Below are 19644 nucleotides of genomic sequence, written 5' to 3'. Positions count from 1 at the left end.
AAAATCAGCTGAAGACCTTGAAAATGAAAGCTGTTGCTCTGGAGCTATCCAGTTAAGCCTGGGAGCTCCAGGACGCACTGGGGGCAATTGCAGCTTCAGCGGCCCGGGTTGGGGGATCAGTTTGGGGCTCTCCCTTGACTGCCTGAGCTGTTAGGCCTTCAATTGGTAGTTCAGGGGGGGCTGTGAAAAATGGAGCAGGCAGAAGTTCCAATTGCTGCCTATTTATGATGATTTGGATACTTTGAGGGAGTTTTTGCAAACCTTTGGGAGAATCCACATTTTAAACTGCTGCTTTCTGCTGAAATTGTTGGAGCCAACCTTTGCCACATCTCTATAGGGCCAAGACTGAGTCGTGACTGGAACTAGGGGGCTTCAAGAAGTGTGGCAAAGACTGATGACTCAGACTCTGGGCAGAAAGGCAGATTCAACCCATATGTGTGGATTATCCCAAAGGCATGCTGGAGAACTAGAGAGAGTCTCTTCTGAGAGACTTCCCACACCTCCTTCGCATCTTCTGTGGACTGCAACTCTTCCTCCTGTCTCCTAACGTCATTCCCACATATCCAAAATAGCAGCTATAAGTTTGTGTACAGTGAAAACTGAAGGTCATCATTTTATGTATGGGAGTGATGCACAGTCTGATACTATAGAACCATTAGCTTATGAAAGGGTTCTTGAAAAAGAATCTTTGTGCAATTCAGGAATTGCACACAAAAATAAAAAATAAACCATTGCTGTCTCCAAGCTCAACAATAAAAATAGTACTTTGAAATTTGCACATTTGCTACTTTTGTGATGTTACAATCTCTTCAGTCTGAATGTCCACTGTAAGCACAGGATGTTGATACAAAAACATGAAAATTAAAAAGATCACAGTGAACTACATACTTAGTACAGGGAAAATCAGAGTAAGATGGCAAAATTCCACACATAGAAAGGAATCTAAATCGGAGTTCAGGGAAAAGCTGGATCAAAATGCCACAATTTTTTTGAGATGTTCAATCCTATAGATTTAAAACACCCCAAGAGTAGTTTTAACACCCAGATTGTAGTTACCCCCATTGAAAGAATGGGATGCTCCCCTAATTTTTTCCTGGTGCATATTAGTAATATGAGGCAATGGTAAACATTAAAAATGAAACTAAAGAACATCCTAATTCATGGCAATAAAAATTATATTATTTTTTCAAAACATAATACTTATTGGGAGGAAGCAAATATTTTAATTCACTCAGAGAAGTAAAAAGCATTGAAATGCCTTGTTGCCAAAACCAATAAATATGAAATAATGTTATTCAAATCCCGACCTTGAAAAGAAAAGTACCAGCAAATATTCCATCTCTTGGTCCAAGCAATAGCTAAAAAATAATGCCAATGAACATTTTCTTGGTTTAGATCTGTTTTACTTCTCAACATTCTTTCTCTATTTTAAATGTTTTTATATCTATTCATCAAAATAGATTTAAGGATGGCATAATCATGGAGGACATAGGCTTACAGGAACCAATCAGAACCAAACACAAAATGCCAGATAAGGGTAGAAAATATTTCTGATGAATAAAATTTTCACTGAAAGTATATCTAAGAAAAAAAAAACCATTGTAAGGCCCAACAGATAAAAAATGGCATGTATCACTTTTATCTCATACCTATTTTATGAAGAAATGGTTTATAATTTGTTTCTACTATTTAACAGCAGGCATGAAATATGAGCCACTCTAGGATATTAATTATCCCAATTCAACTGCATTTAAAACACCATTTAGTTATAGTGATCATTAAACCCTTTCCCATGAAGAATCCTATACAAGGCTGATAAATTTTTACAGCTAAATGAATTAATGAAATGTGAAAGAAAAATTATTACTGCAGAAGTGATAAGCAGAAAAAGAGAGCTCTAGAAATAAATGTATGTGGAGCACTCCATGTATTGAATTTGGCACAAGTCACCTTGCAAAAAAATGGCATTCTTCCCTAAATTTCAGGGCCACAAAGACAACTGCAAGGTCAGCTTGATATTGGTTTTCAAGAGATAGGCAACAGTAATAGTAAACATTCTTTACATACTGTGTTCAACAGTGTTTCCCAACTGTAGCAACTTTAAGATAAGTAGACTTCAACTCCCAGAATTCCCCAGCCAGCCAATTTTGGGAATTGAAATCCACTCATCTTAAAGTTGCTAAGGCTGAGAAATACTAGTAAACCAGGTTCCAGTTTTAATTCATATCATTGGTGGATGTGTCCTTTTTAACTCATTCTCCTGAAAACTGCTCCTTGTGCGTATTTGTCTCCACACATTCACACATCTCTTTGCACATCTATGCCACAGGCTTCTTTCTTTTTGTTATTTTATTTCTCAGTTTATGAATCTTTTCACATTCTATTAGTTGCAGGGTTTCGCTTGCTTCACTTGCCAGTATCTCTTAAAGAACCAGTAACAGCTATGAAATATGTATTTGAGAGATGTCAACAAAGTGCAACCTTGTCCACCCACCCATCCCCATTCATCAACTCATTAAAAGCATATTTTCCTGGACCTGCATCTAAAGGGTGACCCCAGGAAAAGGTGCAGGTAAAGAAGCCCAGACACATGCACCCAGACCCTCACTGAAGCATCTTTGCTGCTTTGCAGCTAAATAACTATATATCCGAAAACTCCGATTTTTTTTTCCTGATGATTGTAATACTAACACAGACATTTCTGTTAGTCTCTCATTTATACATTGTATATGTCAGGAGTCCCCAACCCCCAGTATGTGGACTGGCACTGGTCCATGGCATGCCAGAAACTGGGCTGTGCAAACAAGTGAAGCCTCATCCATGGGATGCAGGCAGCACATGAAACCACACCTCCTCCAATCCACGGGAAAAAAATCTCTCCCTGGTACCCAAAAGGTTGGGGGTCATTGGTATATGAGGTGGAATTTAGTCTGGATTCCAGGAGGGAGTGTCTGCATTCCAGAAGAGGAAGAGTCAGCAAAGTTTAGATATTTAGTTGAAGATAGAGGTTCAAGACAGCTCCTCTCTAAAAGTTCTTAATATATTTTTAATGATGCAAATAGTTTGCTTTAGTTTGGCAAGATTTCTGTCTATAACGCGAAAAACAATCAAGGAAACTGCTTAGAAGTAATTTTGTGCGTCTTTCTTGGGTTTTGAAGCCTGACAGTATAGATAAATATTAGGGACATACTGTATATGTGTACCAAATAATCTTAGGCAATAGTTAGAATAATTCAGTAATTGTTTTTAACATTATTCATAACACCAAGGAAGAAATAAGTTCTGAATCAACTTTCTACTAATCTATCATTTGAAGCTATGTTGGAGCTCCCCCTTCTGATTAACTGCTCTCAGTGCTGTATCTTTTAGTTGATGCTTCACTGCATGACTTTTTCTGCAAAAGTCAGATAATATTAACACAAAATTACACTAAAGTTCACATCTCAGTACAATCCCTATTAATTTAAAGTAGGAAGATTTCATACAGACTGCACATATCGTATTTAGAAATAAAAGTCCTACAGGCCAAGAAAAATTGAGTTAAACAATTTAAATCAAGAGCCTCCTCTTTTGTCTAAATCCCAAACAGTTGTACTTTTTGTCGCTGAAATAACACACATCCAACAATAAACCCTGGACTTAAGGGGGAAAAAATCTTCCTATAGCAGAAAAGACAAAATATTCCATCTTAAATTCCTTTCTTATAAGTACTTGAAAATAAATGTTTAATAAGGCCTTTATTGAGAACATATGCTTTGTTCTCAACCTGGAGGAAGCAATCAGCATAGTCTAAGCGAGCATTTTATATCCATGTCCACTTGTAGTATAAGCATTTGTAAATGTTCTATCTATATAGTAACCATCGCTAATATCTGTGCTACTCACACTAGCTTTTCCTTATTTAAAGCTTAAATTTTGTATTAAGATCAATGGCAGATTCAGATAGCTGAATATTATTTTTTGTTTTTGCTTTCTATTAAGCTTCACAACTTATTATGCATTCTGATCTTAATGACATTCTTAGTAACATATCAGTAACATTCATACCCAACTGGATGCCTTAGTTACAAACAGATAAACATTTAACAAGGAAACACAGTACCATTATAACTCTAAAGCCAAAAATTCTGCAAATAGAAGGGCATGGAGTAAACATACAACTAAGACAACTACAGACTGAGAAAATGCAAGAGGAAACAAAAAGGAAGATAAAGAACAGCCATCAAAAGAGACAAATCAACTAGAACTAATGAAAGTAAAAGCTCCAGAACTATGAAAATAGAACCCAGATGATGTTGTAAGTGCAGTTGTTTTACCAGTTTCTGGTGAACATGATGGGCACCCAGACTTTGAGTGGATCAAGAAATGATCCCTGAACAACTCAAGAGCTTGGGCTTTTCCTTATTTAAATCAGATTAAATACAGAGATATGGTGATTACAAATGCTGGTCATGCAACATAGGTGGATTAATACTTCAAAGAATTAATGCCAAGTAGAATAACCTGAGTAGAAGATTAATAATCCAGCTGCCAGTCTCTGGTATCACCTTGGCTCTACATGGGCCAAAAATCAGGTCATGAATTCATGAAACATGCAACAAAATCAACAGATGGTAGACAATCCAAAATACATGTACAATATTCAATGAGATATAACAGCACCTAGTATAGAGTTCAAAGCAGAACTCATGATCACTATTAGTTTTGCAAGTTGGGATATGATTAAGTCAAGAAACACACTATGTCCATTTGACCCTATTATGCATGGTTAATTTAATCAATATTTTCTCAACCTGATTTCCTAGGTTTATTGATCTATAATTTAACCATGCAGAATTGGCTGAGAGAACAAACAGTAAACTAAAATATGATGTGCTAAATTGTGGTTGCTTTGTCTCTTAATAATCACAACTATTAGTTTCCCTTATTCTTGTTTAGAATTGTGCCTTATTGAGAACTGCTAGGACCACTTTTATGCTGTCAATCATTGCATTCTCTAGAGGAAACTCTCCCAGTAAGGATTGATTCCCAATAGGCCCTTTTTCAAGGGATGACTTGTTCTTCAAATGCCTATGTCTCCTTAAGCTTGCACTCACAAGATGCTTGCGTTTCTTCAGCTTTGGACATATTTTTCAGACTTAGCTCTGATTATTTAGCCTCTTGTACTTCTAAACAACGAATGGCCCTCAGAATTTCATGATTTTATCTCCAGCATTCCAAACTTCTATGGCAAACTAGCCAAATTTCAGAAATATTTTTTCTTTTCTTCAAAAGAAATGGAAATGCAAGTGGAGGGAAAGCCTCTACTATTCTGATCCTAACATACACACTAAATGTTTTTTTTTAAAGGCTGAAATCTTATCACCACTTGGTAGCAGAGAATGGGGGCAATCAGAAACTTATGGTAAAAATTGATGATAATACTAAAGACCTCCTGCTTTCTTTCTCACAACTAAAAAAACATTTAAAAGCACAAGCAAACTGAAAAAATGTTTAGCCCTGACCCCTCTGGGGATGTTATCATGTCATCCAGATGTTATTTTGCTAGTGCTAGAAATATTTTTTGGAATATGAACAATATAATGAAAGTAAAATATTACTTTGAATTTTTATTTATACAATGGTATTAACAAAATTTCAAGTATGTTAATCAAAAACCAGCAGATACAACTACACACTTTACAAATTACTAAATGATTTTTTAAACTTTATTTTCATAGTAATAAAACCCTCTACAGAGATTCCAATCATTGAGTAAGATAAACATGGGCCTATCTGTCATTATAAAAACCATTTAGGTCAAAATAACAAAATTCTAAAATTTTCCCATGGAAAGACAATTAGAAGAATCCAAACTATGGGGTGGAGGGGGAAGCCCACAGGAAGTTAGAACAGCAACTAACTGCATTATCAAATTAGTTTTCTTATTTGAAATCGCAAATATACAAAGCAGGCCGTCACCTCAAAGCCACACAAAGTCTTGCCCCTCCCCAAGCCAGTTAGGATAGGATATAGGATAGTGGCAGAACCCTTTCAGTTCCATCATACCTCACATTCATATAATGGCAGCAATGACAACTACAAGCTGATGCTTTTCCAACCAGGTTGCCAGAAGACACTTAATATCCCAGAAACATCTGTGTTTCAAATATAGTCCTCTCGCTAGCACTTTTGAGATGGGTGATATTTGAGAAATATAACCTGATCACCCAAAAGGGTCCTTTGGGGCCATTTGCTATGCTAGTATTAAACTGAGAAAAAGAATGTTTTACTGTAATGATAACATTGTTTATACAATGCCTGCTTATGTATAAACCCATCTGTAGATAAGCCGACCTTCAGTTTTTTAATCAAAATGTATCACAAATGTGCCACTAAGCTGACCTGCATTTTTCATAGCACTTTAGTTAAAAATTCAGGGATCAGTTATCTACAGATGGGTGCATCCACATATGTCTATGGAAAATACAGGTACTTGTAAACAGTGTCACTATATGTATCGTATATAAACCTAACCAGACATTTTGGGTGAATTTTGGCATTAAAAATTCTAAATTTATTCACAAATATATACGGCAAATGATTTTGTTCAACAGCTAGCACCATATTTATTGTACACTGTTGCTCCATAACAAGTTAATTCATAAAGTCTTCTTCAGACCAATTACATTTGTGCATCCAAGTGAGACAACCAATGGCTATAGTACCTCCTTCTAAAACAAGAAAGTTCTTACCTAGCAGAAACAACCCAATTTACACGAATTATCACCTTTATTTGGGAAATACATTTTAAATATTTTTTTACTATATTGAATTCCTGAGCATCCCTTTTCCCGATTTGGCTGAATAATGATGATTTTAAAAAGCACTTACTTTTCATGGTCCCATCTTCCTCATCTTCCGCATTTATGACCATTGTTCCTAACTGTGATGCTAAAGTGTCATTGTATTCTATCATGGTATTGACACCTTCGCTCATTCCACAAGCAGCTCTGATTGTACCCATCTCTTGTCCCCTTGCTCGAACCATGGTCCTAGAATCAATTTCATCTTCTTCCTTCATTGAGAGAGGAAAAAAATACTTCTAACGTAAGTAAGGTAACTCCAATCGTCTAGAATCATTCCAAAACATCATGGTTCTTCAATTGCCACTGAAACATTCATTACGACTATTCTTGCCACAGTTCTTAAGTGAATCACTGCCGTTGATAAGTTACTAACCCAGCTGTTAGGTGAATCTGGCTCCCCCACTGATTTTGCTTGTCAGAAGGTTGGAAAAGCTGATCCCATGATCCAAAAGCACAGCAACGGTCCAAGATATGAACTAGTTGCCAATCTTCTGAATTTTGATCACATGATCATGGGAGCAGTACAAAGATTGTAACTGTGAAAAATGGTCATAAGTCACTTTTTTCACTGCGGTTGTAACTGGAAGGAAAGACAAGAGAATGACCACCAGAAACGTGGTTGAAATTACAGTGGCAATGGGTACACTATTGGAAGACCTGAAGGACCATGGCTGGGAACGAATCATCTTGGAGGAAATTGATCTATGTCAGTGGTCGCCAACCAGTGGGCCGGGGACCACTAGTGGTCCGCAAGAAAATTTTGGTGGTCCTCAGAGAAAAGTCACTCCCAAAGCAATTAATGTGGAGTGTGAAGGATGTGTGTTTATTTTCATGGTCATGATGTGCACTGAATATGGTGTTTGATTTCGTTGTATGAAGTACAATGACAATAAGGTAAACTAACTAACTAATACAGGCTGCGTGGGAACACAAGGCTGTACTGCCCACAAAGCCCATGGGAACACAAGGCTTGCATCGCTTGCATTGCGCATAACTCGAGGTAGTGAGGGGAGGGGGAAAGGGAAGAGGGGGGGAACTTGCCCCACTCACCCCACGCACTTGGCCTGGTCACCGGGCTGCTTCTTTCCACTTCTTTCTTCTTCTGCTTTTGGCTGCACGCAAGGAAAGCAGCAAAAGTCTTTCTTTCTCTCTCCCAAACTCTGCCAGAAATGAGTCTTTGGGACCCTGCAAGGCATCCTGCTCCAAGAGGCTGCACCATTCTGGCAGAGGTTGGGGGAGAGAAAGAAGGATTTCTGCTGCTTCTGCTGCTTTCCTTGCATGAAGCCAAAACTCCCTCTCTCTCTCTTTCCCCGAGAACAGAGCTGGAGACGGTATCCTGCGATCCCAAATAAAGAATGATTGATTGGTAGGAAAACGGGGTGGGGAATTTTCCTGCAGACTTTTTTTTGGGATTTTCCCAAGGTCTATGGTCTGTAGGATTTAAAATTATGAGTGTGATGGTCCCTGAAGGTCCAAAAGGTTGGCGACCCCTGATCTATGTGATCACTGATGCTAATTTGATGGCACACAATTCTATCATTAAACATCAAGAATGCAAGGCAAGGGAGCTAGAGATATTAAGAAACTTAAATCATGTCTAATTAACGGCAGAGAAACATTTGTAACAGAGCAACCATGTTCCTTCTCAACTGGCTTCAATATATCAAAATGACCCACAGGCAATAAATTAGGATGGCTAAAACAAAAAAGAGCAGCAAACTTATGAGAGGCAGTAAATGCTACCTTTTGAAGTAGTTTCCACCTTCTTTATTAGAGAAATTAACAAAAATAAATAAAATGACTTCCATATTTAGAAAAATAAAATAGGAGAAAAAAGCAAACTTAGTTAAGAAGATGAAATACTTCTGAAGTAGATAATATCATTGATCGATTCCTCACAGTTCAAACAGGTGTCAAAAACCTTGCCTTCCTAAGTGCGATAATTGTCCAACCACTATAGTTTATTCGTTTGTTTAATAGATTATACCCATCTTTCCTTTGGGAGTTCACAGCATCATTCATGTGCTCCTTCTTCAGGTGCCTTATGCGAATGAGCCTTGGCTTTCTGAAGTTTCATGGAACCTGCCAATATCTCATCTCTCCCAATACACAATACACAAAAGGCCTTAGAGGGGTCAAGCGATCACCTACTATTCACAAAGAAATGATCCTATTATTTCTCTTCATAGGATAGGAAGGAAAGAGGGTGAGGGCCAGAACAGTGGGAAAGACTGCAGTAAGTTCATCTTACAGTCTGTTGATGCTTCACCTTCAAAGAAGTGATTTTTTTTAAAGGAAAAGTTTCTACATTTAAGAAATTAATTTAAAACATTTAAGAAATGCCTGAGCAGGAGGTGGATTAGAAGACCTCCAAGACCTTCCAACTCTGTTATTCTATTCTAAATTAATTACTGTGTTGTTTTTAATTTTCAGGGTATGCTAGATACTACTCAGAACTGGTTGGAACAGATCAGCACACAAATACTAGCAATAAATATTAATAGAGTGAAAAGTATGGGAAAAAAGGAGTTTACAATGCTACTACAGAAAACGTTATGGCTTTAGCACTCACTGAATTTTCTTCATCATCATGAAACATGTCACGCTGTTGAGCTTGCTGAATTTTTAGTTTAATATCCATTGCCTCATTAATCATATCTCGCAAGATGAAAACTCCTTTGGCATTTTTTACAAATGGGTGCTGAAAAACAGATATTAATTTTTTAACATAAAAGTTAAAGGCAGTAGGAAAAACTCAGAACCCAATATTATGTTCATACACCTCTAAAGAGAATGCTAGTAGTAACTTTAATGCAAAACCAGCCAGGTCAATTTTGTTCAACTTATACAGAAAATGAAAAACTGATACGCATTTCTGTAATACTTTAGAAGTACTCTAGAACAGAGAGGTCCTATCTGCAAGATTTAGTCAGACCCTTTTAGAATCTTTGGAAACTCCCAAACTCCCCAAGCAAAATTCAGACGCACAATTTTTCAAATTTTGGTAAAATGAAATTGAAAAGACCAAAAAAAAAAAAAAAAAGGAAAGCTTCTCATTCTCTTCTCATCCTCCTTTAAAAGCTCAGAAGAAAATTCTACTTTGTTAATGTCTCCAAACATGTATGTGGAGGCAACAGCTCCATATTTCCTTCCATTCCAGAATAGCAGATACTAACCTGAAGCAACTGCGTAGCAGTGGCTCTTTGTTCTGGACATTTCACAAGACACTGTTTTACAAAATCTGTAAATTCGTCTGACCATAGTTCTGGCTTTCGAAATGTTGGTGGTGGATTTGTTGGAATCATGAAAATTGCCTGCAAATAATAATATTGGTTTTTGCCCTTTGCTCGTGTTATATAACTAAACAAAAAATAGATGCACAACAAAAATACTTATCAGAGCCCAAAGGGCCAAAACGTCCCTATCGTTTTGTAGGACAAAAATGGGACTACAACTTCATGTGGCTATTTTTTTGATCACAACTATTAAACACCACTGGCACAATTTTCTGCCATAATGAAGTTGGAAAAGGATGAAAATTATAGTATTAATCCTGAAATAGGTATTCAAAAACAATACAAAACTTTATCAAGACCTCAAACCCTGCACACATGTGAAATGGGTGTGGGTTAATGTCACCCATGTCATCCTTGGCCTCACAGAAAATTATATTATCTTGTTTCAAAGCATAAGGCTGAAACTGGACATTCCTGTAGTCTTCTGCAACATATTAAATGCAATGGCACCCCAACTATCTGAATGATCCAGATTGGAAAAGCTGTTCTAGTGGTCTTCATCCTCAGTTTCAGTATACAGATAGTCCTCGACTTACAACACTTCATTTAGTGACCATTTGAAGTTACAATTGCACTGAAAAAAGTGACTTATGGCCATTTTTCACTTACAACTATTGTGGCATTTCCATGGTCATGTGGTCAAACTTCAGACACTTGGCAATTGGTTCATATTTATGACGGCTGCAGTGTGCTGGTGTCACGTAATCCCCCTTTGCTACCTTCTGACAAGCAAAGTCAATGGGGAAGCCAGAGTCACTTAACAACAGTGTTACTAACTTAAAAACTGCAGTGATTCACTTAAGAAATGTATCAAGAAGTCATCAAATGGGGCAAAATTCATTTAACAAATGCCTCACTTAGCAACATAAATTTTGGGCTCAACTGTGGTTGAAAGTCAAGGACTACCTGTAATTAGCAACAGCAGTACAATATATTTCAAGTGAGTGGTACGGTGGCCGAGAGATGGAGCTCTCGCCTCACAATCTGTGAGTTCATAGAGGCAGATATTTCTCTCTCTGGGCACGTTGAGAATATATTTGTTGAATATAACTCCGCAATGGCGACAGGAAGGGCATCCAGCTAGCAAACACTTAGCCCAGACTTCCACCGCGCAAGGGATTATGCGGTCGTTAAAAGATGATGACTACAATATATTTCAACATGGGCTACTTTACGGATTTGCATTCAAATAATTTTGAACTTTACTGAATCCAACTTCCTGCTTAAAGTGAGTTGAAAATGATAAACATTTTATTCTTTAAGAAGACTTAACAGAAACACATAGATGTTTCACTTATGCAGGTAGTCCTCACTTCATTATGGCAACTGGGATCTGCACTCCATCCCTAAGCGATATGATCTTAACATGCAATCTCACGTGACCACACTGATTTAACAACAGCTGCTGCAGCAGTCCTAGTTGCCAGCATTAGGTAAATCCCATGTGGTTGCAGCATCCTGCAGTCACATGATCATCATCTGCAATCTTCTTCCAGCTTTTCCATAGACTTTACTTGTCCGAAGTTGGCAGTGAAGATTGCAAATGGCAATCACGTGACTATGGACATTGAGACACTATAATTGCAAGCTGAATGCCAAGCACCCAAATCACAACCACATGACCACAGGGACACTGCAACTATCACAACTACAAGGATTTGTCATAAGTGAATGTGTGATCATTCAATGAGACTGCCTGTACTGCTGATCACAAAGGAAGGGAACCAGAGGCTTCAGGCAGGCCCTAATTTTTTTTTAATATAGCTATAGCTATTTAATAACTATAGCTATTCTAAGAATAGACAGTAAGCTTCATTTTTTAACATGATGAGAGAAGTTATTAAGCGTATGGTGCATAGACATATTTAGTAATCAAATTTAGTTTTTGTTTTATGCCTGCAAAAAGTTAGGCAAATCTAATTTACTACACACAAAATCCTCATCATGCATGTGGAACCTTATTAAGTTGGTGTTTAGAGACTTTATCTAGCAAAGTAGGATCAAACCAAAGATAATGAGAACTAGGGCTCTACTAGTGTGTTAAAGCTACAATCATCTCTTATCTTGGTCCAGTTACCCTCATTGGATGAATATCAGCATATGGAGGTTTTCCTTCAGCCATTTCAATGGCAGTGATACCCAGAGACCAGATGTCTGCCAGACAATTGTATCCAATTTCTTGGATCACTTCAGGTGCCATCCAGAATGGAGTTCCTATCACAGTATTTCTTTTTGCCATAGTATCCTATGAAGGGAAACAAATTTTAAAGAAATTAGCTATTTAAAAGGAACCTGGTAAAAACATATTCTGATCAATTATTCAAATACTTTCAAATATTCTGTAAGCTATACTGTAACTTTATAATTAAAGATATTGTAAGCTACATTAAACATTCCTGCATCAATTTGGTGAATATGCTCTTCTAGAAATCAGGAGATTATGAGTTCTAGGCCTCTCTTAGACAAGAAAATTGGCTGGATGACTTTGGGCCAGTCATTCTCTCAGTCCAACTCACCTCACAGGGTTAATGTTGTGGGGAAAACAGAAGGAATATTAGGTAAGTTAGTTGCCCTGAGCTACATGTACAGAAGAAAAAGTGGGAGAGAAATATGATAACCCATCTCCTATGATTTTCAAAATATTTGAAAGTAAAGATGGGCAAAACACTCTGAACAGAATAGCTTGGCTCAAGTTGCTCATGCCTGCACTGGAACATATAACTTTGTTCCAGGAAGGAGGAGGAGAGGCAAAGAAAAACCCAAGGATATTAGTGGATAAGAGAAGAGAGAGGCAGAAAGACCAGGGGAAAGAAGATGATGCTTCTGACCCTGCTGGCAAGGTGATAGAATGTTTGTGCTGGACATTCCCAATCCAGCAAGAGTGGAGAGAAAGAAAAAAAGTGGTGAGAAGATTAGGGATGGTCAAGCTGGTAGGATACGCTGGATTGGAAACAACGCACATCAACCTTGTCCTATTAAACCTGTCTGGATTTTGTTTTATTCAAAATCTAAACAATCAAAGCATTCTGAATTTCAATTTTTCTAAATTATGCCTGATCTGAACAAGTTAGCAAAACCTCCAGAATACGATGGTTCTGGGTTGGAAACAATTTTTCCGGCATTGTGCACATCCAAGTCAACAGAGATACATTCAAATGAAAATAATTTCTAAAAATCTAAAGCTTCCAATCTTAGAAGATCAGGTTATTTATATATGCTTTTAGTTCTCCAGAGACCATCTCATATTATATAGCAACATTTGAGCCAGAAAATATACTCCTGTTTGGTTTACATATATCGAACTAGAATGTTTATTTAAATACTGGCATTTTGTGATGTTTGCATCCAGTCAATACAGTTTGTAAACCATTGTTAATATATTACTATGCTGCCAACTGTGGCTTGTTAAACAACCAATTCTTTGCACAATATTGGAAGAGGTATATCAGTAGTTTTTACACTTACAGTAAGCTGGCCAGCTACCCCAAAATCTGCAAGTTTAGCATGTCCTTCTGTATTAAGTAATATGTTGCCAGCTTTGATGTCACGGTGTATTTTCCTCATGAAATGTAGGTATTCCAGTCCTTTCAATGTTGATTGCATTATTGTAGAAATTTCATCTTCCATCAACTGTAGAAGGAAACTTACTAAATGAGCAAAGTTATTACTAAGACCCTATTATTATCACTTAAAATACATGTCTTCTATTAGGATAAGGGATGGAGAAGGCTACAAGAGGATAATGCGACTTATTGATTTCCAGTAATAACTATTTCCAGTGGAACATAGAAGGAAAGTTCAATTTCTGCACTTTCACTTTTTTTTTTATTACTCAATAAACCAGACTAACGTTTATAAAGTTCATCAACTTTAATCCAATTTTTTTATCCAAAAAAATCCCCTCAAGCATTTATTCAGATCCTGAAGCAGCACATACCGTTTTATTTCGTAGTCGAATTATATCAGACACAGATCCGGCACCGCAATATTCCATTACTATCCAGAGGTCCGTGTTCTTAAAATAGCTGCCATAATATTTGACTACATGAGGACTAAGGAAGACAGAATGTATTACTGAATTGACTCGTGTACATTTTGCAAAAAAAAAAAAAAAAAAGCCGGCTACGAATTAACCCAAAATCCTAGGATTGGGGGAGTATTAGGATCTTAAGAAAAAGCATAAACTCATAAAAATGAAATTCCATTCTCTGGTTTTCAGTTATGTATTTCTACTCCTATTTCAAAGGAGTGCATTTTTTTTGCACAAGGCAACTCATGCAAGTGGAAGAGTTTCATTTAGCTGGCTTGCTCGAAGGATTGAGCTGGCAAAGCAAAAATAAAAAAGCTGCAGACCTTAGCAAGACCATTCTGTGAACATGGGACAGCACTTTCCACATTCTGTTCTGGGAAAACAGTGTCAAAAATTACTGGTATCATGAAAGGGCAGGAGAACAAGATCTTGGATTTCAGTCTTGAGTGCCCATCTGACTATCTCTTTCTCTCATACATATATACCCAGGCAAAGCTGGATTCCTGTATTCTGCAGCAATTATGCAGCTATAATTACTAAACTAGCAATAAACATTTTATTTAATGGTGTTAAGTCTTTGAAACTTCTGCTGTTATTTAGCTATGACTATGAAAATGACAGCTGAGTATCTGAAGAGTCGTGTTTTTCTGAAGTCCAGCACTTCCAACAGCTACCCAATATTTAACCGGGAATATACTAATAAAATATTTCAATTCAGGCATGAAATGTTATTCAAGTTGAGAATTTTTATAACTATTATATTGATATTAGCCACAACTTTTCAAATTACATTCTTCTACAGTAGGAATGTTTTAGTTTCTTATAACAGTGTGTGTGTGTGTATCACACACACACACATACACACACACACACACACGTATATATATTTAACAGAGAAAATTGTGCAAGATATATTTTTCATTATTTTCTATCTATTATCTTACTAACATTTAAGACATTTCCAATACATGGTGAAAGCTCACACAAAGGTTCCTCTGATGTATTATTCTGTAGAAATTCTTCAGTTGTTTCAAAATAACAGCAATGAATGAATGGTTCATGAATGGTTTACATATTCTTGTTGTAGGAAAGGTGTGTCCTCTCTCTAGTCCCCCACCCACCCACCCACATTCTTGCTTCCTCTATAAACTAGTGAAAATCTGCATTTGGGGATGTGTGTGTGGGGGGGGATTATTGTAAGAAGGTTAGGCAAAGGCAAGGAAAAATGTTTTTCTTCAATTATTTCATCGGATCTTAATCTCTTCAGCAAATGGAATAATTCATTATCAATTAAGTGGGACAGTGTTACAGTTTTAACATATTTCAGACTGCTATGCTTATTCGTTAATAATCTATTTTAAATCATGTAAACTCCTTTCAGCACCAATAGTTTTTTTCTAAGCTTACATATATATCTTTTAAAAAAGATATGGATTTCGGAGTATCTACTAATATTCCAATAATTTTCCAATAAATCATTTCCCATAAAAAGATTTTTAACAGAACATTAAAGCTTTTGTATTTTAACCTTCTTTGAATAAACTAAACATTTCTGAAAAAAAAAAACATTTAATCACTTTATTAATCACACTTAATCACTCCTTAATCACGTTATTTTTTTAAAAAAAATATTGTAGTTCAAGAGGATTGTGGGAAATTAACAGAGCTCTCTTATTTACAAAGTTCAAAACAACCTAATGAGACAAGACTACATAGATCAATATGGCCAATATCAATATTGGTGTTTAGAATAGACTTTCTCGAGTTTAGCAGGATATGAATAAAATAACTAAAAGTTTCAATGGCTCAGAAAGAATAGAAGCAACAGAAAAGGACGATAGATTTAATTCTTTATTAAAAATATCACATCTGCCCAGATATCCAGAGTAGTGTCCTGGATAGTGAATATTTCTTATTAAAATAAACAGGCCCTGCTGGTGTTCACTATTATGCTCGGAAATTCCAGGAAATTCCTGACAACTTTCTCCTTCAGAGGGAAGACATAGAAGGAGAGAATATGCTAAACATATCTTGAACTTAACTAATACAAAATATTTGGTAGAAAGTAATGGAAACTTTGAGGAAAGTTACATGATAGTATAGTTTCTGCTATTAAGCAAAAGTAAAGATGAATATAACTGAGTATTATCTTGAACTTCAGATTTAAAAAATTCATAACAATGAAAAGTGGATCCCTGAAAGGTGCTCTTAAGAAATAAAACACTAAAAGCACAACAGACTCATTCCAGCAGACAAAGGAAAATAGCAGAAGCACTTAATGTGGCAGCCCAAAAAGTTAGCAAAAATTAAACAAGGAGCATATCGAATTAGTACTGAGGGACAGGATGCAGAGTAATAGCATATACAGGTAGCCAAAATTGTAGGTGGTATCAGGAAAGGTCAAGCTCAAAATGAGCCAGTCAATAAAGGGTGCCAAGAATGACACAAAGGATGTCTATTGAGATTCTCAGTTATCCAGGTGATGGTTGTCCCAAAGGTGCTTTCTCAAGAGGCAACTTGGCTTTCTTTACTTTTCCTTGAAAACATTTCACTTCTCACTCAAGCTTCTTCATTTCTGACTGAATGGTGGAGAAGCAAAACATCTTCAAGAGCTGAAGAAGCTTCAAGGAAAAACAAAGAAAGTCCAGTTGCCTCTTGAAAAAACACCTTTGGAATGACAAAAAAGGGCTTCTTCAGGTATGGGTAAAAAGAAAAAAAAAACGTTTAATGGCTATTTGGTGAAAATGATAAAATCCTAACTGTTAATGAAGAAAAAGCAAAACTATATAATTCCTACTTTGATTTAATCTCTCAGAAATCTTAGAGAAAGGGGGGGGGGAAACAGCCGAATTCTGTCTAACTGTAGAAAGGCAAAATGGAATTCTGAATACTTCAGACCAGGTGTCTCCAACCCCCGATCCTGGGACTAGTACCAGTCTGTAGCATGCCAGTAACAGGGCCGTGCAAACAAGCGAAGCCCCATCTGTGGTATGCAGGCAGCACACTAAGCCACACCCCCTCCAGTCTGCAGAAAAACCTTTCTCCATGGAACCAATCCTTGGTGCTCAAAAGATTGCGGGGCTTCAGACTATTTCATCTGAATTTTTCAATCTGAAACATTCTACAGATTATTAAGAGTTTGATCTGTAAGCATCTTAAAACAAGCTCTATGGTTTGTCCAAAACAAATCTTGCCAGAGTAAATTTATCTAGTAATTTTATTAGTAGATTGTGAAATGCTATAGATCAGGGCTGTCAATCTCCTGGCCTGTGGGCTGGATGCGTCATGTGCTGGTCATGCCCCCGCCCGGTTTAGTGAAGGGGGGAAAAGTCCCAGTACGCCACATGACATCACCATGGTGACATGAGTTTGACACTCCTGCTATAGACATAGCTTAACTTCGTATTTAATGAGAACAAAACCACTACCTAGAGAATAGGATGAAAATAACAGAATAAATTTTAAGAAAGAGAAATGCAAAGTTCTTAAATTATGAAATAAATCGAAGGTACAGATATTGGTCCCTTTGGTAACAGCACAATGAGGTATAGTGGAATAGTAAGTACATCACCAGATAACTAACACCCAACAGAGTGACATAGCTGCCCAAAACCAAATGCAATTTTAGGCTAAATCAACACCAATCTAGTTTAGAAATCACAGGAAGCAATAGCTCCATTATAGGTTGCATTTGTTTTAAGTACTGTGTGTAATCCCTAGCGCAGTGGTGGGATTCAATTTTTTTTACTACCAATTCTGTGGGCATGGCTTGGTGGGTGTGGTTTGGCTTGGTGGGCTGATTGTGTTTAGCTCTGAGAAAAGTTATGCATTATATCCCTATATGATAATACTTCTAACCTATCTGAAGTTTGCTGGTTACTGTATTAACAATATAGTAAAAATAAAATACAGTAAAAGCTTTCTTTAGGTAAAAGAATAGACTCTGTTGTTTTCTGCCATTTTGAAGCACAAAGCACTGCAGGAATTCCATTTCTTCACACTATCTCCATAGAAACGTAGGTGGGAAAATATAAATCTGTCCATTATTTCACCCAACACATAATCAAGAAACCATTTCTTTCCACCCATCAAACTAGATAAAAAGATGATATAACCTCCCACATAATTTTTTAAGAGTCAGTAGAATGAGAAATAAGAGATTTCCCATTGGTAAATGAAAATATTGAGTGCTGATACTTACCTATCACATTGTTGCATTATTGATATCTCCTTAATAATCTCCTGCAAATCAGATTCAACAGGAACTTGCTTAATTGCAACAACTTGGCCTGTTTCTTTGTGGATAGCTTTGAATACGCTGCCATAGGATCTATAACAAGAAACCCAAACTTGAAACTCAGAAAGGACAATAAAAGAAGCTTGTTCATTGTGCTGTACCACTAGTTGTACCACAACCCTGTGGCCACACTCATACCTTATTATCATCTCATTGATTGAAACACTTCGTTCTATTTTTCCACTTCAAATAAACAGATACATTTAAAGGTTCAAATGTTTTTTCTACACACAAATGTAAGTTTGGATTATTCTCAATAAATCAAGGGATTCTTTCCTCAATAAATCAATGAAAATCAATGTTCTGGCTCATTTAATTGGGTTTTTATTTGATTTTAAGACTTATGTACAGAACAGATCCTATCATAGATCATATATGCAGAAATATTGACAATTGAAAAGGGTTCACCAACCTTTAAGTACCACTGTATATAAGAAACATTACTGGAATAAGCTGTTTTAATACTCCTAATGTGGAAAATATATATATTTGGAGGAGAAATCGTAACTTTTGTTCTCAGAAGCTGACTTTTTAGTTTTTAGAAGCTCAAAACTAGGTTACCATAAATATTCATCACTAATCAATATTTTTATTTAGTGGGATACAGATTATCTACCAGTAACATTATTTAACTTTAAATGTCCCAAACATTAATCGACTTGTTTTATTACTAGAAATGAACTGTGGAGTATATTTTGCATGATTAATTTTGCTTTTGGAAAGAGTGTGATCTAAGTCATGCATGGCATTGCTGGATATAAGAGAAAAATTTCTAAATATTTACAGCGTTCTCTCATTCTTTTAACTCAGACCGAGAAAGTGAGGCTTTGCACACTGCATGACTTCCTCAATTGCTAGAAATGGACAACCTGCAGACATAGCAGCCCCCTTCGGAACCCCTCTAACCACCGCAGTTTCCTACGCCTTGAGGCAGGAAACTTGCAGAAACTAAAAATAGGCTAAACAAACAAAACACCAGAAAATGGGGGAAAGGGAGAAGCAAACAAAAAACAATAAAATTTTAAGAATTCATTTAAAATGCTACTAACAACTTGATTCATGTAAAAAGGTTTACTTTCTTTTAGAACACAGGAAATACAGTAAAATATTTTATATTCTGATATATGTCTGTGAACTTTCAACCATTATGGCAATATGGAATATCTGACATTA

The 19644-nt window shown here is 36.5% G+C and overlaps 1 protein-coding gene across 1 annotated transcript in view; it reads right to left on the bottom strand.

Moving 5' to 3' along the window:
• The window catches only part of STK4 (serine/threonine kinase 4), a 60564-nt gene that overhangs the window by 33889 nt on the left and 7031 nt on the right, over positions 1–19644 (bottom strand). The window contains exons 3-9 of the mRNA XM_026665032.2: positions 18376–18504; positions 14082–14196; positions 13610–13774; positions 12222–12389; positions 10025–10162; positions 9421–9549; positions 6874–7057 (exon numbers count right to left, since the gene is read on the bottom strand). Coding sequence (XP_026520817.1) covers positions 6874–7057; positions 9421–9549; positions 10025–10162; positions 12222–12389; positions 13610–13774; positions 14082–14196; positions 18376–18504 — 1028 coding nt within the window. The remainder of the gene's footprint in view (positions 1–6873; positions 7058–9420; positions 9550–10024; positions 10163–12221; positions 12390–13609; positions 13775–14081; positions 14197–18375; positions 18505–19644) is intronic.

This window comes from Notechis scutatus, chromosome 3, assembly GCF_049901735.1.
Source record: "Notechis scutatus isolate UNSWTSFEM ecotype Mainland chromosome 3, rNotScu1.2, whole genome shotgun sequence".
Classification (NCBI taxonomy): Eukaryota; Metazoa; Chordata; class Lepidosauria; order Squamata; family Elapidae; genus Notechis; species Notechis scutatus.
This window is presented reverse-complemented; position numbering and strand designations above follow the sequence as displayed.